This window comes from Peromyscus californicus, unplaced genomic scaffold (assembly GCF_007827085.1).
Source record: "Peromyscus californicus insignis strain IS unplaced genomic scaffold, ASM782708v3 Scaffold_8__1_contigs__length_139910024, whole genome shotgun sequence".
Classification (NCBI taxonomy): Eukaryota; Metazoa; Chordata; class Mammalia; order Rodentia; family Cricetidae; genus Peromyscus; species Peromyscus californicus.
Window position 1 is genome coordinate 134931192 of NW_026294606.1, and position 25294 is coordinate 134956485.

The following is a 25294-nucleotide window of genomic DNA, read 5'->3' on the forward strand; positions in this document are numbered from 1 at the left end:
GGACAGCCTCGTTCAGCTTCTCCTGGAGATACCTTGCAGCCTGGTAAGCACAGTTCAGCCTTCCTCTCTCCCTGTCTTTCCTGGGGTCAGGTCTGTATCCACAACCCGAAGGTCTTCCTCCAGCTTTCTGGGCTCCCTCTTCTCTCCTTCTCAAACCCTTCCCCTAATACAGCTTCTTGTTCTGGACAGGTGCTTAGCTGGTGGCCACCCAGGAGGCTGAATACCAGGCTGGCCTCTCAGCCCAGGTGGTGGCCTCTTCCCAGTCAGGGGTGACCCCAGCATCCCAAGAGGTTGGAGATCAGGATCCTGTTTGTCATTGACTAGATGCTTTCTTTGAAGAGCTCTCTCTCTCTCTCTCTCTCTCTCTCTCTCTCTCTCTCTCTCTCTCTCTCTCTCTCTCTCTCCCTCTCTCTCCCTCCCTCCCTCTCCCTCCCTTTCTCTCTCTCTTCTCTTTTTAAATTTAGCAGTTTGTTGCCTTATTGAATATGCTTCTAGCTTTGTCCATATTATCCCTGATTTAAGAAACTGTAATTTTCTTTTTTCTGACTTAAAACAGGAAAGCCCAACTTTCAAATTCTGTCTGATGATGCTTTTGTAGCCTGACAGACTAATCCCTCACTTATTTCCGTGGTTTTAAATTCCTTCTCATAGTGTTCTGCCCAAGTATTTATTTTCTTAAAAAAATAGAAGCAGGGTCCTTACTGTCCCACACGCAGAGAGGAAAGAGGGCCAAGGTTAAACAAGGTTAACCGTCCCAAGTGTCCTTATTAGGCTCAGGCCCTCTTGAAGGCACAACAGCTTTTGAGTTCCGGTTTTATTATTTACTAAGCCTAAGTTAAAACATTATTACCAACAAAGGGCATTAGACTTTTACAATTACAGTCAAAGGACCAGTTTTGTCCTTCAGAGTCCGTTATTGATTTGCTCTGTTCCTTTCCGTTAGCCAACATTTGCCAGGCGTGTGTGTGTGCGTGCGTGTGTGTGTGTGTGTGTGTGTGTGTGTGTGTGTGTGTGTGCGTGCGTGCGTGCGTGCGTGCGTGCGTGCGTGCGTGTGTGTGTGTGTGTGTGTGAGAACCTAAAGACTGGAGAGCACAGGCATCTAAAGGAATCTTAAACCTCGGTAATGCAGGCCTGTCTTCGGTTTTCTTTTTTGCTGTTTTAACCTGAGCCTAGGCCACAGCCAGTGTCCGGGAAGTTGGTCTGGAACTGAGGCTCTCAGAATGTCAGTGCTTACCCTCTTGTTTTGTTGGTCTCAAGCTAATTGGGATTTAGGATTGGAAACTGACAAACATTCTCACTGGATACTTTTTGTTCTTCGTGGAATGCGAGCAGAAATGTGGTAATTGAACTCATAAATTGGGACCGTTCATTGTAGGGATGCACACTGCACCGAGGTGGCCGTGGACTGAAGCCTTGGGCTTTCAGGAACGTTGTGTTCTAAGCTCCTTCCTGATTTCCAGGTTAATACCCTGTTGAGTGTGCAGCACCTCTGTCCTTAGGTCCTAATTCTTCCTGTGAGTTAATTAAAATTCGCACCGTTTCGCCCTTGGTGGTGGTATACACCTTTAATCCCAGGTAGAGGCGGGCGGATCTCTGAGTTTGAGGTTGGCTTGGTCTGCAGAGTGAGTTCCAGGACAACCAGGGCCACACAGGAAACCCCAGTCTCAGGGAAAAATTCTCACTGGCTCTAATGATTTTAGGCTAGTGGTTTTGAGCTCTTACTATACAACTTAATATTGTTTTTAGTTTGTTTCCCTACCAGGCCTAAGAGACCAGTTTAAGCTGACCTTAAAAACAAAATGCTGTCCTGGGATTTATTTGGCAGCTGAATTCTTTGCTGGGCAGCACTCTGTTTCCTCACAGGTGCTAGGTGTGGAGTGCCATTCCTTCCTTATGGTTGAGGGTATTTGGATAACAAAGGGAATTGTTTTCTCTGTGGTGAAAAGATAGAACTAGTTAGGGCAGAGCCAAAATGAGCCAAGGGCACCCTCCATCCCCACGGTGGCAGGGCACTTTGAGCACTGCTGACAGGAAGACTTTCGTACCCTCTCAATTCCAGTCTGTGACTCTGTTCTTTATTAGTTCAACCTTTTTAATATTCTCATGGAAACTTGGAGGTATGGGAAAGCTATAATATAGGGGAGCAGCCAGCTAAATGGAGAAAAGGATCACAGCATGAGTGTGGATGGAGAGGAATTGAACTGTTTAATAATGACTTGGTTCAGCTGGGGAATATTTGTGTGGCAATATGTATTTCGTTGTATGGTTACACACGACAGCACTCTTTGTGGGAAGAGGGGGACTAATCCATGGGGGCAGTGGAGATAAGGGAGGGGTGGAAATGACCAAGTGCGATGATGCCTTGTGTATGAAGGATGTCATAATGAAACCTAGTATCCTGTGTGCCGAGTGACGATAACATGTAAGAGCAATGTCGACTTTAGAACTATTTTACACGTGTTTCATAAAGAGTTATCTAAGCTCTGATGCTTAGGCAGCAGCACACGAGTGTGCCACCGGCACACATAGTCTGGCAGCACAGCTTCTGAGATCGCTGTGGTGGCCACATCTGAGGGTGTGCCTCCTTTTTGTTTTAAGGCACTCCACTTTCTTAAATCTTTCTGATGCTTTCAGAGGGAATATCCTCTGAAGCCCCAAGGGGCTATCGACAGCACAGGTGAACAGGCCCTTAAAACTGAGCCCCGAGGTACATTTCCATGGTTGTCTCAGTGTACCTGCTAGTCTTGTTCCCTGTGTTTCAATCTCATATTCTCTTTGTCTCTGTTTGTGTGTGTGTGTGTGTGTGTGTGTGTGTGTGTGTGTGTGTGTGTGTGTGTGTCAGACAGAGAGAGAGAGAGAGAGAGAGAGAGAGAGAGATCACAAGCAAGCAGCACATGCGTTTTGTGTGGATACGTAGGTAGGGTGCTGGTGGAGGGCAGAGGATAACACTGTTCCCAAGGGACCGTCCATCTTGCTTTATTTGGTGGCAGGGTCTCTCGCTGGCCCAGAGCTGTGGATTTGGCCAGTCTGGCTGGCGTGCTTCAGGGTCCCTCCAGTCTCCGCCTTCACAGTCCCTGGATTATAAACGTGTGCCACCACACCTGGCCTTGTTCTGGGGATTGTTATATTGCTCTTGTTTCGGAACCCAATCCAATTTGTGATCTCAAAGTATCTGAAAGTAGATTTGATAGGCATTGTTTTGGGCTAGGGTTCTTCAAACAGTTGTTTGGTGATCCAAATAATGAAAAGTGGGATGGGCACTTGAAATTTGGGTTTGATCCTGGGGACCCACATGGAGATTCCCACAAGTCCTCTGACCTGCACATGTGTGATGTTACATACACCCACCTCCCCAATAATACATGAATAAAGAAAATTCAGTAATAAAAAGCACATTCCCTGGGGAGATTTACAGAATAAAGTCTTTAGATGTAACAATCCTTTTTTGGAAAAGTATTTCTCATTTTGGGAAAGTTGTTTTGTTCAGATAGATAAATCCTTGGCCCCCTTTCTTGCGATTCTGTTTCAGGAAAAGTAAACACTGTCCCAGCTCAGTGGTTCCTTTGCTGCTGTCTGTGACATTAAAGTAGAAAAGTGGAGTTTTCCCTTTAGTGCAATAAAACAAAGTGTCTGGAAGGTCGTGGGAGAAAACAGTGGAAAATCTCTTATGCCCTCAGATTATGCATTCCTTTAGCGGTCACAAGCGCTTGGAATCCAGGCCTTAAATAATGAGGGCTGTGGGGAGTGAAGATAATTCCTTCTGGTTCTTTTATGCGCAGGCTGGCTTTGCTGGTAGCTCCTTATTAGAAAGACACGGTTTGGTGTCTATCCCAACTGGTTCTCTGTTTCACCTGGGCCTTGCTTTAGAAAATTGTTACTAATGTTACCAGGGTATGTGCTTCCTAGTCACGCCATTTTACTGTGTGTGGGTCTTTGGCCAAAAGTCTTATTCTCTTCGACTCTACAGCCTCACAACTCGCCTTTGATCGCCAAGGTGGGAGGAATTGCCAGCTGCTACGGAGGCTCCCATGCTGGAACCTGGTCCTGTGCTCTGTTACCATGCTAAAACCCGGCCCTGTGCTCTGTTACCGTGCTAGAACCCGGCCCTGTGCTCTGTTACCGTGCTAGAACCCGGCCCTGTGCTCTGTTACCGTGCTAGAACCCGGCCCTGTGCTCTGTTACCGTGCTAGAACCCGATCCTGTGCTCTGTTATTATTAGCAGGTTTCTTAGCTCCTCTTGAGCTGGAAGGTTGTCCAAGATAAGTTTCCTTTTCCTTTTCTGTTTTTGACACAGTACTGGTGATTTGATACTGCCTACCAGGTACTCTGCCATGGAGCTATGTCCACAGCTATCTTTTTATATTATTATTATTATTATTTGGTTTTTTGAGACAGGGTTTCTTTGTGTAGCTCTGGCTGTCCTGAAACTTGTTCTCTAGACCAGGCTGGCCTTGAACCCAGATCCATATGCCTCTGCTTCCTGAGTGCTGGGATTAAAGGTGTGCTGCACCACTGCCCAGCTCATCTTTTAATTCTTTGAAACTATTCAAGATTTTTAGAGCCAAATATCTAATGAGAAGAGCTCTAAAGCCAGAGTCCTCGTTGGAAACACCACTGAAAAGTTTATAGTCATTTTAATTTTCACATTGTACTGTGAATCTCTGAGTCTGGAGCTTGCTGTCTTGTGAAGTAACATGGAAATACGGTTTGTGTCTTGCCTTTACCCAGCTCATCTAGAATCCCAGGATTGAGGATAAATTAGGACCTCAGGTTTCTTGGGCTAACTTTCTGTGGAGAAGGCCCCCATGGTAGACATTGGCTGGACATTGGATGCTAGCTTCTTCATGTTTATATAGAGGTAGTTAGTCACGTCTCCCTTGGAAGGCAGCTGGGTCACTAGGCTCTTAATCAATTCTTGTAATGGAGAGACCAAACACTGAAGCCCCGTGACTCTACCCCTTCCATCTTGTTTTGCACTTTGAGCAAATCAAAATCTGTTTTCTTCCTATCATTTAAATACTCAAAGACAGTCTTTGTGTTCTTCTAAATGTTCTCTCCTTCCCTGTTTCCATTAAACGCTGCTGCCTGTAGTTAGTTCTCTCCACCCACCTTAGCTTGCGCAGCAGGTGCCTTTCCCTGCTGAATCATCTCACTGGCTGGATTCTCTTTAGCATCCTGATTGGGAACATCTCTATGAAGTAGTTTGCTGTCCTGTTGAGATGGGTTCTTTTTAGACGGAACTGCAGAGTTGAGCCCCGTGTGTAGCAAGGAACAAGGTTTGTTCCTTCATCGTCTGATGGGACATGTTTGGTTAAGTGAACATTTTAGGACTCAAAACTCATTACTGAATTCACACAAACTGTTAAGATGTCCCGTACACTTGAGCAACTGCCTTTCAGCACTCGAGTCCAGTAGCTTTCTCAGACTTCGTGGATCACGTTTGAATCCCCTTTTCAAGTGTGAGAGCTACTGAACGGTAGTGCTTCAGCAGGCATTCTGCTGGCCCCAGTGTTGGGTCCAGGGTCTCATAATAATGGGGGACAGACCACCAAAGTCTATTAAACCAGAGGCAAACTTTATTCCAGAAAATAAAAATTAAAAATAAAATAAAACACTGTGGGGCACAAAAGCTTATCAGCTAGCTGAGACCGCAGCCAATGTTGGAATTCTGGGGCTGTGGCAATGGAGGCGGGTACTGGCCCCCTTTTATAGTATCAGACATGGGATGCATGCTAGGAGTCACATAGAAATAACTATTAAAAGTTAACTTTGGTCCAGGCAGTTGTTGGCTATAAGGGGCAAGGGGGTTAAAAGTTAACCCCTGGCTGTTGCAGAGGAGCTGGCTGTAAAGCAGAGAGCCACTGTTAGCAGTTAACCCTTAGAGTGATGACTGTCAGCTTTCATCTCTTAAGCTTATAATTTTGTATTTCTATATTCCTGGACCCTTCACCAGCCTCTGTCAGCAGCAAACATGGGAGGCGTCTGTGGATAGTACAGGCTGATGGGGTGGCTCTCTAGGCTGGGTTGGCAGCCTGACCCAGGGGCAGGTCCATCTTGCCTCCTGTGTGTGTGCACGGTTGGCTGGGAACACAGCTGCTTCTGCGCATCACTTTCTGCCCGTGGCTGATTTTGTGCTCTGGTGCCAGGGGCCTCAGAGCTGCAGATTGTTGCCTGGCCTTGCATAGAAAAGGTTGGCTGGTTGCTGCTGTCAGACAAGGGCTGAGTCGTTAGCATGTTTTGTGTTCATGGGGTTGCCTTTGGTTTCTAAGACCATCTAACGCCCTTCCCAAGGCTCAGGAATGAAGAGATTCTGGGATTTCTTTCTGCCAGAATGATTACAACATCCTTTATGTGCTTGTAAAATCACATTCTGTATTTGAGCTTTTCATCTCATTTTTGACACATGCAAGTCTCTCATTATCGTTAATTCAGTTGTCTTTAATGCAGAAGGTGTCATCATCACAGATGGCCTTGGGAGCCGAAGGTAGTCTGTTGAAGATTTAGTACTCATCTGTCTCTGGGGAGGAGCAGTGTTTGGTATTAGGAGTACTCATTTTCTCTGGGGAGGAGCATGTTTGGTATTAGGAGTACTCATTTGTCTGGGGAGGTATAGTGTTTGGTATTAGGAGTACTCATCTGTCTCTGGGGAGGAGCAGTGTTTGGTATTAGGAGTACTCATTTGTCTCTGGGGAGGTATAGTGTTTGGTATTAGGAGTACTCATCTGTCTCTGGGGAGGTATAGTGTTTGGTATTAGGGGTACTCATCTGTGTCTGGGGAGGAGCATGTTTGGTATTAGGAGTACTCATTTGTCTGGGAAGGGACAGTGCTTGGTATTAGGAAATATGAGTAATACTCTACAGTGACAATGCTATATTTCTGTGAAATAATGAAGGTAACATGAGATCCGATCCCATGGGGCCCCCAGTCTCTTTTGAGAGAAAGAAGAAAACAAAACAGCCCTTGTTCTGCGACCAACAGTACTTATAAAAATGACTATTGGCTTACTTTGTTCTTAAATAAAGTATTTTAGGCTGTGTTCTAGAGTTACCGACTAGACTTTCCAGGGGTCGACAACCTACTGATGGATTTTAAGCTTTACAGAACGCTTTCAGTTAATGAACGAAACAAAGCCGAGACCTGTGTGTACTGTTGGCTGTCCCCGCTCCTCCTCTGCTTTGGGAGCTTGCTGTTGACTTCAGCAGGAAGAGGCCCCCAGACGCCTTCCATCTTCCTTTTTAGCTCCTGGTGGCCAGGCAGATGTCTGTGTATCAGACCAGTTCTCTAAAGGAAGGAAAATTCCATGACCTAAAATGACTCTTGAGCTAGCTTCTGGGTCTCCTTTTTTGAGGGAGTGTTTGCTGTGGAGTCCAGGGTTTGAGGAGACTGTCACACACCCGTGTTACAGATGTCTGTCATTCCTGGAGCATTTCCTTGGTACTGTTTTGATGGTGACAGATGACATCTGATGTCTCTAGCCTCCTGTGGCCCTCTTGCATTAACACTGAACTGCTAGGAGCTCCATGCCTCAAGCTGCTGTTTTTCTTTCCACTTGGAGGAGCTTTCTGAGTTTTACCTTTGCCTGGAAAGCACCTGTTGTCTGCTCTAAGCTTGGTCCCTGCTCATGCTCTCTCACTGAGGGATTTACTTCTTTGTGACTTGGAGATGCCTGCAGCTCAGCTCAGCTCAGCAGCATCCCAGGTACCCCAGCTTGGGATGCTGATGCATGTGTGTCTCTAGGAAATGCTTCCATCTGGGATGAACCTTATCTCTCATCCTGTCTCTTCATTGTGAGAGAAAAATCCTACAATAAGGCAGGTGAAAACTCATGCTCACTTCTCCAGCAGGACTTGAGCCCTGCCCAGGGATGTTCCTGATTCCATAGGCAGTGATCCTCATTTGAAGCCTGCCTGCGCCCCCCCCCCCCCATCTTCCCATTATTCTCAGGCCTGAACTCTCTGTAAACATTGTTGCCTTATACCTCACAGAGAAAATAACCATCTGTAGTCCTTCCCACAGCTCCTTCATGACTTCTGCAGACATAGGGATACTGGCTCTCGTTAGAAGGAAAGGAAAGGTCTCAGGTCTCAGGACAGGGCAGCTCCCCATGCAGTGTCAGCATTCGGGTGTCTTCCCATGTCCTGTGTAGCCTTTCAGCCTCTTTTGTGGGCTCTTCACAGGACATTTGCACATGCTCTCGTCTCTTATGTACTGATTTCCGTCTTTAAAGATAAAACAAAACACCCCAGGAGAAGTCCTACCTCTTCCTGTGTGCTCATAGTCATCATGGTTATCCCTCTGAAGAATGGCTGTTCCCAAGGCACTCCCACCTTTCCGTTATGATCACCTGCTATCTGGCCTTTCCCACAGACATTGCTAACATGACTAAGTTTACACAGTGTCCTATAGACACAGTTATATGATATCTGTTCCACTTCCAGCTTTTGTGTCTGGATCTATCCTACTACTGTGTCTGAACGACCCTATAGATTATATGTTTTTTGCAGAGGCTGGCATCTCAGGAGAGAAGTCAGCTCCCATTGTATGCTGGTGTAACATTTAACAGATACGTATGCTCACACAGCCACACCTCCTCCTTCATTTATCCAACACCATGCTTTAGCAGCATACTCTGCCTCACATTTTCACACGTTTTGGTTCATGACTGCTTGGCTCCTTTGCTTTTGTACTGATGCTGAGCAGCGCATCATGGCAGGATGGTCAGGTGGAGCAGAGCTGTTCAATTTATGTTGAGCAGGAATCCCAAAAGAGAAGGGGCTGGAATTCCAGGATCCCCTTCCCAGTGACCTGCCGACTTCATCCGCACCTCCTCTTGTTAAGGTTCTGATTACTGCCTCTGCTGCTGGTGGACCCTTCAGTGGCTGGACCTTTGGAGGCCGTTAAGGATCAAAACCGTAACAGTGCTCTCAGATAGCTGTTTGCTCATACGAAATCTGGAAGCAATTACAGATGCTTTTTTCCCCACACTCAGTTCACTTAGTTTGCAGCTGTGTCTCAAATCTACTTGCTTCTTCTTGTGTCTACATCTGTGTGAGCCACCATCCTGTGTTGTCGCCTGGGGAAACCTCCTGGGAAGACTTTCTTCTTCCAGTTTCCCCCTAAGTCCTTTGCTCAGAGCAGGGGATCTTTAAAAGGTACAACAATCAGTCTAATAGTCCTCTGCTTAAAACCATCCAGTGGCTTCCATCCCCTGGGGTTCTCCCTGCAGGTATTCTGGCCTCTGCTGGCACTCAGCTCCCCTGTCCCTCCAGTGTTGTGTGCCCAGCCACACCTCCCCTTTAACATGGGCTGTCAGAGGCAGTAAGTACTTCCTTTTGCTTTAATCCTGTGCCTCTGCTGGCTCCAGGCTGGAATCCACTCCTCTTGAACCTTATGTTCCCGATTTCTTCTCCTCTTTCAGCTCATAGCTTCTGTGCCACTGCTCTGATGAAGCTCATACTGAGCACATTCCTCCTATTGCCTCGATGAAGCCCTTGCCACACTTGGCCCACACTTTTCCACTGGAAGTTTGCACGTGTTCCTCCCCACTAATCAGCAGATTTCGTGAGGGCTAGGGGGCTTCTCATTCTTGTGTCCGTGTCCCAGCCCCGGTGCTCACACCAGGCTCTGGTAAGATGGCTCTCTTGGATGGGGAGTGCCTACTTGGGACTTTGACTGCACTGTTCTCTGGGGTTGTTGATCCCTGTATCTCTCGTTTGTGACCATGAGATTTGTCAGCCTCTGTTACTCTGGCGTGCTTTGCCAGGCGTCCTTCTTTCCTGAGCATGTCAGCCTCTGTAGAAGATGTGTTTATTATGTATGGGTTTATTCTGCAACAGTAATAGGCCAGATCTAGAGAGAGAAGCCTTTAAAATGACACAGGTGTCATATATATTTCCTTAAAAATTATATTTATTTATTCAATTTGTATGTGTGGTGGAGGGGCACACACATACCACTGTGCATATGTAGAGATCAGAGAACAGTTTCGGGAGTCAGTTCTCTCCAACCATATGGATCTTCGGGATTGAACTCCGGTTGTCTGGCTTGGTGGCATGTGCCTTTGCAGGCCCAAGTATCTTAGTTTCTGGAAATTGTCTGTGGATTGGATCACCTTGAAAACTGTTGGCAGATCCTCTGATGACTGCTTTCTGAGATACAGCACGGGCCATCCCAGACCTTACTTGGCTGGCCAGGACCCCTGCTCCATGTCACTCTGTGTCTGTTGTCTTCAGTACAGGGTGCTCTCTGGATTGTCACTATTTCCAGTCACATGGTCCTAAATGTGGAACATTTGAATTTAACATTCAAAATACTTAAAATGAATGCGTTTGGAAGATGAACCCATTCTGTTTCTGGACTATTCTTTTCCTTTGGGTTTATTACCTAGCTCTTGTGTAGCAAAGTAGCAAATTTTCCAAGTGGGTGAGTAGTACTCAGGAGGAGCCCTTGTGTTTGAAGGGACATTTACATATTTTGTATTTACATTGTGTTAGGAGTGTTTACTTTAAAAGAAATCCTTTTGAAATAAATGAGTGCAAAGGAGCCTATGGTTAAATTAAGAATCCCAAGGCCAGGCAATATAGCCCCTGGAAGAGCACTTGCCTAAACCGCTAAGGGTAGGGCAGGGCACTGGATTTGATTTCTGATATGTTCCTCTTAAAAGCATTTACCATTTTTTCCTTTATTTTAAGCTTCAGTTCTTTTTCTCTTCCTCCCTCCCTCCCTCCCTCCCTCCCTCCCTCCCTCCCTCCCTCCCTTCCTTCCTTCCTTCTGTTTTGAAGGGGGCTTTGTAAAAGGTAGATGGCACATTCTTGCATAGTGTTTTAAGGTCCTTCCATCATTCTGGATATTTCTGGACCTTGGAGGGAGGCCGAGAAAGCCACTGTTCAGTAGCATACTGTTACCAAGTATGCGTTCCCTAGGTAAATCATCCTTTTATTTGCGTTTTCAGCATTTTGTGGCTTTGAATAAAAAGCCTAAGTGAGTCAGGGTAAGACTTGAGTGAGATTGTGGTCAGAGTGCACGTGGCCTGTCACTCTCCCTGATGTGACACTTGCCAGCAGGCCTGAGCACTTGGTCTGACTTCTGCTAATGTACCTTCCACCCTCACCAGGACAGGAATTGTCAGTGGTGACGTCAGACTACTTGTATAAGAAGAATACGCACAGTTCTGAGTCTTTCCTTAGCGCGTTCTGGTTACCAGTGAAGGAACGTCATTGAACTTTAGATTTCTGTGGAGGAGGTGATCTCAAACACAAGTGTTCTTTCTGTAGTGGGTGTCATAGAGCCCTTTGTTCACTCATAGCTGGTCGTGGAGAGCTGTGGGCTGAGTTGCATGTTCTCTGCCAGCTGCTTCAACTCTCTTCCCTGAAAACATTTACAGACATGTAGCTCTTTAATACGTTATACAGCACCTTAGTTGTTATATTGGCAGAATGAGATCAAACAGCTAAATATGTTGTTCACTTTACTTCTGGTGGAGTGCAGGAGGGAAATGAAGTACTGTGTTTTCCTAATGCTGTGTTCTTTTGTTCTTACTTCTTCTTCTCCAGGCATTAAGTGTTACTGAGACCCTGATTAAACCCTTGGAAAAATTCAGAAAAGAACAACTCGGAGCTGTAAAGGTTGGTGTCTAATTTGAGCACACTTGTAAACATACCATGCTGGCGCCTTAGCTGCTGCTGTATTCTTTATTCACGTTTGGCAGCGTGGCGGGCTTGCAGGGGAGACCATCTGTTGTTTGATGTTTTAAATGCACTTTTCCCCCTGGGGGAGGCGAAATTGAAAACACAACAAAAACACCTGGATGGGGAGTAAAACAACTAGTCATCTCCTTTGGCTAAACCTTTCCAGGGAGCTTAAATTTCCCTCTCTGGATAGAAGGCGCTCTGCTGTAGTCACAGCTGTGTGCACGCCTCTCTCTGTTGTAGGAGAACTGTGACCATGCCAGCCTTTGATTAGGGACTCTGCTCCCACAGGATGTCGTGGAAACTAGGAAGAGGTTACTGTTGTTGGGATGTGATTTCCTTGACTGTAGCAAAAATTTATTGAGCTTCTATTATGTGCAAGTGTTTATTGTAACAGTGACCTACAGCTTCACAGTGAAGGATCGGGGCCGTAGCCAGGATTTCCCGGAATAACATAGCAAGCAGCTTTGCCACAGCAGAGTCTGAATGTATTTAGCAACTTCTAGAGTTTGTGATCTCGGCCTTGAAGTTAACCTAGCAAAATAATTTCCACCAATCTTTTTCTTTGTCTTTTTTAATGTGAGGGAGAAGAAGTACCCTTTGTGTCTTGTTGACCATTCTTGGCCTCGACCAAAGAGAAGAGAATAACTCATTTTAAGTAGGGAAGAGAACTGTCTTGTTTGCCACTTTTCATAGGTAGAAAAAAATCAAAATCCTTTGGAACGAGTAAACCTCGTACCTCAGTAGCTGTGACTGCACAGGAATATGGCCCAACACACTCCAGTATTTTTGTTTGCTGTTTATAGACTCCTTCCTCCTTTAAGTGCTGTGTCGGATTGGTATTTTTATTTGGTCTGATAATGTACAGAAAGACTGTAAATTGAGGATGGTGGGTGTCTGGGGGTGCCCCCCCCCCCCTTCTCCTGACAGTAAATGAGCTGCAGCAGCTTCGGCAGCTTCCTGACTGCAGCAGCTTCGGCAGCTTCCTGACTGCAGCAGCTGACCGGATGCACCTTCCCACTCTTGGACAAATCCTTGCCTTTCCGGTCCAGTGAAGGACCTGGTGTCCTGCTCTCCTCTGGAGTCTTCTAGTTTGAAGCTTGAACATGCTTCTGTGTCATTGGCAGGCACTACATGCTTACAGCATTCAGTTCCTGCTTTCATTAGGTAGTGGGTGAGGGAGGGCAGGGGCTGAATTGCCCTAATGCAAGTGACTTAACCAGTACATGGCTTATGTTTTATTGTCGGTTTTCCCCGCTAGGTTTTGTACATTTCTTCCTTCTGTCAGTGCCTTTCCTGGCTCCAGGTTTCCCTCATGTTCCCTCTTGTTTGTTCAGTGAAGCGATTTGCAAAATAAGCAGCCCCTTAAAGGGAGAGATTCCTGCAGTGATGTAGCATATGACTCAGGCTGGGTAGTGACCAAATGCTGCCCAGAAGGCCCATTGATTTACAGTTTCACTGTGTTTCTGGCAGTAGGTTTTGAAAGATTTAGCTCCATTCTTGGTGAGTACAGTATGTGGAGTTGCTGTCTTGTCTGTTGATATCCCTGGAGAAACCAGATGGGACCCTGGGAGAACTCCCCCCTTTTAACATAATAAATAGAGGTGGTTGCCTCTATAATGTAGTAACACAGAAATGGTGATCTCTTGCATCACACTGTTAAATCTTTCAAGACCGTGCATCATTTTTCTTTAACCTCCAGAATTCTCCACCTTGCCTTTTTGTAGAAGATGTCTAGAAAAGAGCTTGTTTGGTTTATAATAATTCTGTAAGAACCAAAGAGGAATTTGCAGTTTAGGTACCTGCTCACATGCCTCTGTGTGCGCGCTCGTGTGCGTCTGTGTGTGTGTCTCTGTCTGCCTGTCTGCTTCCTGGACACCCAGTCCTGTTTTGACAAGCACACACTTGTGTTCCGTTGCAGTGTGCTTTAAAAAAAAACTTTCAACTCTTAGTTTGTGGCCTTTTTGATAACCATCACGGAGCAGTCTTCGTGTGGAGATGAAAACAGCACATTTAGAAGTTGACCACATCAGGGTTTGTAGATGTCGTTGTCAGCGTTTGGCTTCTCCCCTCGCCTCCTTTTCCCGTGTGCTGATTTCACCCCACTTGCTTTTCTGTGGAGCTCTTGGTTCCCTCCGTGTCTGCCTTCTCTAGTTTCTAGAAGCCTTAATTACACGTTGAACTGTGGTGTAAGTGTAATCTAAGTTGCTAGGTGGTTTTTGTAAATTGGATTTTTAAAAACCTCCGAGGTGCTCCTGACGATTCTGTTGTGTTTTGATGGGCCTGCCTTGAGTCATGTCTGCTGAGTTTGGGCTTGTTTCTGTTTTGAAGACTCTTCTGTGTTTTCCTGTGTGCCTGCTGGAGTCAGACCCTGGGTCCTGGCGCTTTGGGCTGTGCTGCAGTGCCCGTGGGAGTTTACTCGGGGTTGCTGTGCTTCTGAACTCGTTCCCACTCTTCCCTTTTCTGTACAGAGTTGGCTTTTATCTGCAGTGCGCCCAGCACCTTAAAAGCCATCGCTTACTGGAGGCAAAGTACAGTGAGTAAAATGTGCAAGGACTAGTGGGAGAATCTGAAATTGTTTTCCCAGACACCTCACCAGTCGGGTCATAGTGCGCACCGGGCCTAGAACAGTAGCAGCGGTGTGTTAAGTGTCAAATAGATGCCACTAAACTGTCCTGACCGATTATAAGACAACCTCGGAGAGAGCAGAGTTTGATTTTACCCAGTAGACCCAAACTTTTAACACAAGACATGAAACAAATGTTTGCTTCATATTATTGTGACTTTACACTTCACCCCAGGACCAAGCTTGCAGTCACATTTAGAAAACATTTCTTTCTAAGAATATGTCTAATGAGCATACTTAATAAAAACTGACTGGCCCAGATTTTGTAAATAATTGCAGAGCATGAGTAGAACCAAACCTCCCCGAGTAGCTTATCATGTCAGGTGGTTTGGAAAAAGCGGAGTGTTGCTTCAATTTAATCCTGTTACTTTTCCTTTGCTTATAAAGCACATATCCGTGTCTGTCACACAGCAAATTAACACATTGCCTGGCCTTCAGCAAGGCTGTGGGAGAGTAAGAGACGGGAAAGTGGTGGGGTACGCTGAGCTGAGGTCTGAGCTGAGGCCTGGGATCTACCCCAGATGGCTGTGGCACACACTCAGCCCTGTAGGGAGACCACCCCGAGTGATCTGTGATTTGGGACCAGCTACTTCAGGCGCTGTTCCTCAGTTTCCCGGTCTGTCTCAGAAGGGGATTTCTAGAATTAAAAGGACCTTGAAATACCCACTGCGTGTCAGGTTTGGGGCCGGATGCTTATGGTTGCAGTTGCTGCCTTCCTACTTGTGGTTTACTTCCCATCGCTTGCCAAAAAAGAATTGCTCAGGTTTTTATCCACTCTTCATTCTGGAGTGACAGTGATTTGTCTGCAAACACTGGCTAGGTGAATCTACAGCAGGTATTCAGGTGCTGTGTGACTCTGGTCAGTGTCGGGCCTGTGATACTGTGCTGGCTTACTCATTTGTCCTCTGACAGCGCTGGATGAGGGGCCGAGCATTGGATTAGGGTAGGGGGCGGGGGGAGTGACTTCTCTCTTTAGAAAGGCTAAAGGCAGTTGAAGGAGGATTGTAAATGGGGCTGGGTAGCTCATTGGGATGCCAAGTGTGAACAGAGGAAAGGAGGAGTTAAGGGAGGTGCACGCGCTTGTGTACACACACACACACACACACACACACACACACACACACAAAAGGAGTTGCTTCCTGGAAGTGAGTCTGACCCAGCAGTAAGATGTTGTTGCAGCTTGGAGCTGGAGCATGGGGTCAGAGCCAGCAGGATCCTGCTTAGGGGGAGTATGTAGGGAGGGGCAGGGGACTGTTTAAAGAGGTCCCTTGGTGATTGCTGCCTGTCTTTGCGGCCTTGTGTCCTGTGTGGAGTATAGTTCCCCTCCTTATTAAGTAAAAAGAGAAGAACTGAAATCCCCTAAGGAGGTGTTTAAATCATCTAGACTACTCAAACATTGAATGTTATTTAATGTGGACAGCTGGAAAGGAAAACCTGTTTCCCAAGAAAAGTTGTAAAACGTAGACAACTACACAAAGATAGTCATATTGAAGTGAACATAATAATAAAAAAAAAAAACCTTCCTCTTCCAAAAGAAACCAAAAACTCTGGTGTGATTTACAGATATGTGCATATTTTTATTATTATTTCCTGTTTTCATGGAAGTGTGAAAATGGTCCACACTTTGCGTTGAGAATGCCTGATCCACTCTAACACTGGCTGCAGTTCCCCTGATGTGATGTGATGTTTACCCCTTTAACTGGAGTGCTGTCCACATTTTGGAGCTCTGGAGTGTCTCTTTGGGCTTTTGCCTGTTGTTTGCTTAGGTGGTGTGTGTTTTATTTTAAGATCTGATGACAATCTCTTTATTATAGCTTCATTTTTAACTCGTGACTTTTTCAGCCCATCTGGAATTAATTTTGATATGGGTGGGGCTCTGTTTCTGTTTCCCAGTTAAATAGTTACAGCAATCCCACTAGTTAAATAATGCATTTTAAAATGGTGTGCTTTCTGCGGGGACCTTTGTATATATTTTATTTCTTTTTTTTTTTTTTTTTGGAGACAGGGTTTCTCTGTTTAGCCCTGGCTGTCCTGGAACTCACTCTGTAGACCAGGCTGGCCTCGAACTCACAGAGATCCACCTGCCTCTGCCTCCTGAGTGCTGGGATTAAAGGTGTGTGTCACTGCCGCCCGGCTATATTTTATTTTATTTTATTTTTTATTTTATTTTTTTTTTTGTTTTTCGAGACAGGGTTTCTCTGTGTAGCTTTGCGCCTTTCCTGGGACTCACTTGGTAGCCCAGCCTGGCCTCGAACTCACAGAGATCCACCTGGCTCTGCCTCCCGAGTACTGGGATTAAAGGCGTGCGCCACCACCGCCCGGCTATATTTTATTTTTTAATGATATTTAAGAGTTCCGCTAATTTGAGTTGTGGGCCTTAGGTTCATGAATTTCCTCTTCCTATTATACATTTATATTGGTCCTGTTTTATCCCACACTACTATTTTAAGTCACATCTCCACTTTTTTTTCGTGTGCAATTTTATAACAGATAACTTATAGATAACTTCCTATGAGCCGTATTTAATCTGTAAACATAGTTGTCTGGCTTGCCGGTGCGGTACTTTAACCTCTTTTCCAGCCAGTCACACCTCACTGGAGGACCAACTGGCTCAGACGCTCCCGAGTTTATAATGTCTGCTTCCTAAGAAACATTTGCTTCTCGCAGCGAAGTTGAACTCCAGGATTCTGCTGCCATTTGTATTCTATCCATCTCCTGTGTGCAGCGTTGGAAAGAACGTGTTCCACTGGTTGCTCCCGGCCACAGTCCTTAAGATTGATATAACTTTAGCACAAGACGCGAACACAAAGAACAGATGTGCTGCAGCCACACTCAGAATAAATGCAGGGGAAATAATTGTCTGGGTTGAGGTTCCTGGAGCAGAGGCAGCAGCACCTGTGCAGTGCTGTGGAACGTGGCCAGTCTGAGTTTCTTTTCAGTAGGTGGGTGTGACTGGTTCCTAGATAAAACGCTTAGTTAAGAAAGTCTAAGCTGGCGGCGGTGGCGCATGCCTTTAATACCAGCACTTGGGTGGCAGAGGCAGGTGGATCTCTGAGTTCGAGGCCAGCCTGGTCTACAGGGAGAGTTCCAGGACAGGCACCAAAACTACACAGAGAAACCCTGTCTCGGAAAAAACAGACAACAAACAAACAAACAAACAAACAAACAAACAGAAAAGAGAGCCTTTGTGCTGCTGTTTTCTTTCACCCCCAACTTTACCCACATATTAATTCACATACTCATGTTGCTGAGTGTGCTGGGGGTTTTCGCTGTTGAATCCAGTTCCGTGATTTGGATGGAGTCAGATAAGCAAGTAAACTTGGCCTAGTCCTCGCCTATAAAGACTGTACTCCTTATGATGGAGTTATGTATTGTGGACACGCTGTGGTAAATGCAGAGGCATGGCTTGCCCTTCCTGACTAAGTGGAGAGGCAGGTCCTGAGAGAGTGGTATATGGCTGTCCTGCAGGTGTACAGCACACTGAGTGGACAGGGCGTATCCATGCCATAGTACGCTCTCCATGCTGTCAGCTTTCTAAATGGGTGGTGATGTGAAGGCAGCGATGTGGATTGTACTTTATTTCCTGCTGTTAAAATAGTTGACAAGCGTAAGGAGAAACAGAAAAGATAGTAACTAACTGTAACTGTAATCAGTACCGTACACTTACAGAAATGCTGTACACTGAGAGAGAAGACTACCCAGGGCCTAAAACAAAGAAAGTGCTTCTGTTTCAGCAGAAGCGTGACAACTTGGAAATGTGAGAGGAAAGCGACCTGACTCCTGCTTTGTCCCTCACACACCCAAGGACCATGGGCTCTCCACAGATGAGTCAGCACAAAATACTCCCAGATCATTCTGAAGAAAACTTAGGTTCTCCTTGTCAGCTCTTTTGGGAGATTACTTATTATTTTACTTTATATATATGAGTGTTGGGCTTACATGTGTGTCTGTGAATCATGTGCATATAGCACTCACAGACAACAGAAGAGGACACCAGTACCCCTTGGACTGAGTCGCACTTGTGAGCCTCTGTTTGGGTTCTAGGAAAGGAACCTGGGTCCTCTGGGAAAGGACCATCTCTCTGGTCCTGAAATTTTTGTTTTCAGACTTTTCAAGTTGGTCATTAGAACTGTGAAGAAACACCAATTCCTGAGTCTCTCCTTCATCAGTATATGGGTCCTCAGTGATGAAGCAGAGGCTGTGATGTCCTAGGCTCCCAGAACTCAACCTGTAGTCCTGTGCAGTGGGGACCTGAATGCCAGGATGCAGATATCACGTCCTTTGTTTCGTCTTTCACTAAAAGAGAAAACTCTGGCTAGAAAAGACGAGGGTAGTCCACTATCTTTGATTTAGAAAATAAGGAAGGAAATGTGCCTGGACGTGGTGAGAGTAGGGAGTTTGGTGCAGATGGACTTACTTCTAACATCACCAAGACAGGCTTCAAAACGTTCGCTAAAAGTGTGTGAGCCGGGCGAGGGCTGCTCTGCCATCTTCCCCCGCAGAAGCTGGTGACTTGTTCTCTCAAAAGGCCTTTGTAGCAAAGCAAAGCAAATTCTAGCTCAAGGCCGTGCCCGAGAAGTGTGTGTGGAATCAACCAAACCACTCTCCGTAGTCCGTCAGCATTGTGTTGGGGTCTGTTGACCACTGATGCTGTGCTAGGTGGTGTATGAATCCTTGTAAGGTCGGGAAACTCAGTAGCAGTTCTGGGTAGAGTGTCCTTATATTCAAATTGGACTATTGATGACTTTCTTCCCTGAGATGTTCTAGAATTATTACGAGTAAAAATCTGTGTGGCTACACTGACTGAGTCTAACATGAATTTCATCTCTGCGCAAAGTCCCAAGAAAGCTCGTTCCTTGAGCTTAGCCCCTTATGTGTCTTTCTTTTTTGTGAGAGAAGAGTGAGGTGATTTAACTCTGGTGAAGAGTTGAACATAAGGAAAGGGTTGGGAAAAAACCCCTGAGAGGGGGAATGCAGGAGAGTGTCTCCGTGGCCCTGGTGCCGACTCTGATCCGTAGCAGTCAGTGGCTTGGGGACAGGAGGCTTGGGGACAGGGGCCTTGCCTCAGCAGTGCCTTCACAGTAGTGCTTCTTCGCTTTTTTTTTTTTTTTTTTAGACATTTTTCGTATTTTTTAGCCTCCAGTAGATGTAACTGTGCATGTGATTTATGTGTGTTATGTATAATCAACATTGCCTCGTTTTTCTTTGTAGGAAGAAAAGAAGAAGTTTGACAAAGAGACAGAAAAGAATTACAGTCTAATTGATAAACACTTGACTCTCTCTGCCAAGAAGAAAGACTCACATTTGCAAGAGGTATTCTTTTCTTGTTGCTCTTGATATATGTAGTAACCTCTTTCTTTTTAAAAATTTCTTTCCTTGTGAAAACTTCACCTGAGATTGTATAGACATGGGGAGAACAGATACTGCAATGAATTAAGAGCAGAGTTCTGTGAATGAGGCGATAATGAATGTCTTTTTTTTTTTTCCCCCCCTGAAGCTGAGGACCGAACCCAGGGCCTTGTGTTTGCTAGGCAAGCTCTCTACCACTGAGCTAAATCCCCAACCCCATGAATGTCTTACAGTATTGATCAAGTATGGAGTTATAGCAGTAACTTTTAGGCTCTGAGTTTTTCACAGGAGCAATGTTAGCATTATAAAGAACTTACACAGCCAGGCATGATGGCAACACAAACACCTTTAATCCCAGCACCCAGGATGCAGAATCTCTGTGAGTTTGAGACCAGCATAGTCTATAGAGTAAGTTCCAGGGCTACGCAGAGAAACCCTGTCTTGAAAAACAAAACAAACCAACAACCCCCCGCCCCCGCCCCCACCCCCCTTCTTCTTTGCAGGGACAGACCTGTTCTTGGCTTTCGGGTCTCCTTGATGAACTGAACTGAATGAGCTCACACACTGTTTTATGTATGTGATAGCAGCATTAATCTAACTGAGCGCTGAGCTGGGGGGGTCTTGTTGGAAAGAGTGAATCTGTTCTACTTGTGCTAATAGACAGGTGTTTTTTTTTTGGAAAGCAGTATGTAAGCAGAAAGGAATTTATATCTTACCTCTCATTTTCTCCATTTCTTTGTAAATTTCTAGACTATTTTCCTCTCTCTCATAGGCTTGAATAGAAACTTCATTTATTCACAATATGGAACATAGACTTTTAAAAGATTTCTTTGAATTTTTTAAAAATAATACATGTATGTATATGTGGGATATATGTGCACATGAGTGCAGGGGCCCACACAGGCCAGAAGAGAGTGACGGGTCCTCCAGAGCTGGAGTTACAGCTGGCTGGGAGCTGCTTCCTAGAAGTGCTGGGAACTGAACCTGTGCAAGAACAGTATGCACTCCTTTTTTCAGAAAAAAATGGTTCTTTATCCTTGAGATAAACACATGTGCATATATGCACACACAGACTCCCCCCTCACTCTGACACCACATACACATACACACACATGCACTCGCGCACATGCACACACATACACTGTAGGGCCATAATACTCCCTATTTTCCGCCAGCTACCAAGGACCTCAGTACCTTCCCTTAAACACCCAGCCGTCTCCTCAGCCCCAGATCATAGAGTTAATTAGCAATAATGTGATACGTAGTTGAGGTTGTAACTTAGAACAGAAACAAAACACTGCCTTCCTCCCTTTGTTGGCTTTTGAGCACACATGAATCTGTGCATAATGCTCTGTTACATATGTACTTGTTGACATATCATCCAGATGATAATAGTATGAAACCAGCTTTATGTACAGACTGTATGTGTGCATACATCATTGGCTTGACATCTACAAGTGACAGTTTGTAGATGTAATTCTGAACGGTTTTATTAAATAAGAAACACAGAGCCAAATGCAGAGTTGAAAGCCCAAGAGGTCAGAGCAGCAGCCAAGAGCTAAGACCAAGACCGACTTCTTACCCCTCGCTGTCTGCTGTCATCCTTCCCCTCAGAAAGAGACCTACTTCCTGTGTGTCTGTATTTTTATTGATTTTCTGTTCTGCCTTCTCATTGGTTGTAAACCCAACCACATGACCTCCTCGTCCACAGACCTCCAGGTCTCTATGGTTGGTATTGAGATTAGAGGTGTGTGTCTCCATGCTGGCTGTGTCCTTGAACACACAGAGATTCTGCCTGTCATGTGATTGGGATTAAGGGCATGAGCTACCACTGCCAGACTTCTGCTAAATGGCTTGCTATTAGCTCTGACCTCCAGGCAACTTTATTTATTAACATACAAATAAAATCACATTTCAGCACAAATAAAATATCACCATATTTCCCCTTTCGATTCTAATAAAAAGAAAACAGGAAAAAAGTTATAACTAATATAAGAAAAACTATATACAATAAGTACAATAACTATATACCATATATACAAGCAATAAATACCTAAACAATGTCTAGTCCATTTGCATTTGACGAACTCAGAGAAAATAATTCCATTATGTATCCTATTTTGGTAAGTCCAAAATGTGCCTGATTCACTTTCTATCCTAACTTATATTACTAACAGAACTATCTTATAATGTCTTTCAAATCTATACACTTACACCTCTTTAGTGAGTTTCTTTTCTAAAATTCTTTTCTTTTTTTTTCTTTTTGGTTTTTCGAGACAGGGTTTCTCTGTGTAGCTTTGCGCCTGTCCTGGAACTCACTTGGTAGCCCAGGCTGGCCTCGAACTCACAGAGATCCGCCTGGCTCTGCCTCCCGAGTGCTGGGATTAAAGGCGTGCGCCACCACCGCCCGGCCTAAAATTCTTAATAAGGAAAACTATAACTATCTAATCTTTAACTAACTATAACTATCTAATCTTCAACTCCTCCAGAGACCCAAGAAGGAAATAATATTACCTAAAACAAACAAACAAACAATCAAACAAAACCAGAAATTGCAAACAAGCGACTTCCAAAAAAATGTGAGTTAACAGAAACAGACAGCTGCCTGGATAGTCACCTGAGGTTTCTCCGCAGTGCTGGGGCATCATCTTCAGCCTATAGGCTTAGCATATCTGACAGACTCATTTGTGAAGTAGGATGTACGCAAGGTCAACAGTTCAACCTCACATTTGGTGAGAGCAGTCCATGTACCAGAAACACCTGAATTCCGCTAGTGTCATGTCATGATTCAGGATTTTAAATTCTGTAAATTGTTGATGTTTTTTGAATTCAGCTGTCCATTCTTCTTGGCTTGTGTGTGTGGCTTCAACAGTTTCTTTTGTGTTTCTTATACCTTTGACATTTGGATGACATTTAATACTTTATAAAAAGAAAAATAGCCTTTATATCACTTACTCCTCACAACAATGCTTGAGGTGTAGGGCTCTGCTCTCTTCTTATTGCATTCTATGTAGGAAGCCATATGGTGGGTTCTCACTGCCCCCCAAGTCTGTTTTGCAAGGACAGTGGATGACTTCTATGGCTGCTGCTCTTTTTTACCTCTCTTCTCCATTATCTCTACTTTCAATGATTTCAAAGACAATTTTTATGCCTCAAGTCACTTTCCACCTCCACATCACTCTAATTAGCCATCTACTCCTGAATGTTCCTTGTGTGTAATGTAGGAGGCATCTTCAGCTCCCACACTCCACTCTCATCCATCAGCATGTGGCCCCTTCTCATGCTCCGTTTTCTTTTGAAAGCTCTGCTGATGGCACATCCAGAAGCCGTGGGACCCAGGACCCTATGTGCTATGCATTGCTCACTCAGGGCAGACAGGTTTCTTGCTAGAGCGCTTTGCATTTCTTCTTCTTGCTACTTAGAATATGGTATTTTTTTTTTTTTTTAATCTGGTGCATTGGTAATTGAAGTCAGGGCCACGTACATTCCAGGAATACACTTCACTACTGAGCACACCCTAACCCCTGTCCAGTGTGTTCCAGCCCAGACCCACAAGTCTGCCTCCTTCAGATACTGTCCCAGATACCCTTTACTCAGGCCATGTGTTAGGAAAACTTCTTCCTGCTGTCTGTAATGATGACCTTCTTCCTCTTATTATGTACTGTTGCATGGCTTCTTTCAATGGCTATAAGCCCTGTGAAGGCTACAGTCTTGCTTTAATTCGGTCCCTGTCTGCCTAGTAGTTTGTATGAGCATACAAACAGGATGTGTACACAGTGAGCTATGGCTTTGGCCGTGTCTCCAATCCCAAAGACAGTTAAGCTGCAAGTCATGAATTTGAAGAGGCCCCAAAGATGAATGGTTTCAGTTTCCATTTCAACTGACCGTCTTTTCTCTCTTGTTCTGTTTATTCTTCATAAACATAGACTCCCATTCGAAACAGCCTTCTTGCAAGCATGTAGACATTAGAAGGGAAGAGGCATTTAAAGAGGAGAAGGCTTGGTTTTGGATGCTCTTTGCTTTTTCGAGCTGCTAATGTGTGGCTGATCTTCATCGAATTGACTTTAGTTCAGGAGATTAATTAAGGTTGCTGGGGATGACCCTGAGCAGAGGTGCAGAAAGGTGTGGGCGTCATTCTCAATTCTTGTTGAAAGAGAAGAGCAGAGTCCTGTAGTGTTCCCTGCTGACCACTTTGTTCTTCTCCTAGGAGCTGCTGCTCCCACTCTATGGGTACCATACACAGGAACTCTCACCTTCCCTAAATCCCAGGGTGGGGGAGAAGATTTCCATTTTTCTTATTTTTTAATGTTTGTTTCCCTCCAGTAGACAAAGGGTGCTATTTCAGTTTAAATATTGCTGGAGAAGTAACACTTTAATAATTTTATGTGGGACTCATCTTCTGTCTTCTACTTGTGTAGAGCTCCAATTGGGTAATAAAATGCAGTTGTTTATCAAAAGCGAACAACTTTGGATCAGTATATGTGTTACTCTATTTTGAGTTGCTGTTACAAAACACACACGGATGTGTGGTTTATACACAAAACAGATTTGTTTAGCTCATAGTTGTGGAGATCTGAGAGCATGACATTGGCATCTGCTTGGCTTTGATGTGAAGGGCTTCACCATAGCTATGTGCTTCATGTGATGATGTGTGTTTAAGAGACTTGGGAGGTGCCGGACTCCTTAAAGCAGCCTGGTTACTTGGGAATTCCATGAGGTCTTCATTAATCCCTTCCAAAAATAGTGCCTCCATGACCTGATAACCCTGTAGCAGGCCTCATTTCTTGACTCTATCACCCCAAGAATGACATATCAGAGGCCAGGCTTTCCAGTACATTAAAGTTTGTCTGGCACAGGTAAGCTACATCCAAATCATAATATGTGGGAGAAACTTAGTGAGAGCATTTTAGACTTGGGCAGGGTGCGAGTAATCATTCTGTTCCCACAAGTACAGCTGGAATATTGTGGTATTGTAAGTTATGAGCGAACTGTGACCTGGGGACTGTGGTGATTGAATCATACAGCACATGGCCCAGTCCTTCTGGATGTCCAGAACATTAGAGGTGGCGATGGAAGATGACCAGCAGTGTGAGGAGAGTGCCACAGCAAGAGCAGCTGGAGTCATCCCATCTCACACATAATCCCCTGTGGTGATAAACGAAGGAACACTCCTTTGAGTTTCTTAGCTGCTCAACATGATTACAGGGTTTTAGCTGTGGGTTCCTCTGTTGGTAGGTGAATAATCAGACTGATTATTGGGGCGTAAAGTCATGATTTTTAGGTAGAAACTCTCATTTGGTAACTTTACATTTAAACTTTATTTTACTTAAAGCATTTTGATTGTTTTTAGAAACTCCTGAAATTTTGTTGTACACTCTTTATCTTCCAGTTTGTTTTAGCTGGAACTGTACAAGGTCATTGGCTTCTTAATGCTTTACTTGGCTGTGCAGCCCATTCCCACCCTTGTCTCCAGGGCTTACAGGAACCCTTTGCCTGTGAAGACTCCCCCAAGGCTTCCAGCAGCACCGTCATTCAGACTGTCACTCTGTCCTCTGTCGGTTTTAGGTAGTTCATGTATTTGGAATTTCTGTTTTTATGTCTGATGTATTGTATTTAGTATGAGAGGCTAAC

The 25294-nt window shown here is 44.9% G+C and overlaps 1 protein-coding gene across 4 annotated transcripts in view; it reads left to right on the forward strand.

The window, feature by feature from the left end:
• Nucleotides 1-25294, forward strand: part of Arhgap10 (Rho GTPase activating protein 10) — a 279570-nt gene that overhangs the window by 83898 nt on the left and 170378 nt on the right. For all 4 annotated transcript variants that reach the window (XM_052727775.1, XM_052727774.1, XM_052727777.1 and 1 more), the window contains 2 exons: nt 11554-11625; nt 19526-19627. In XM_052727775.1, coding sequence (XP_052583735.1) covers nt 11554-11625; nt 19526-19627 — 174 coding nt within the window. The remainder of the gene's footprint in view (nt 1-11553; nt 11626-19525; nt 19628-25294) is intronic.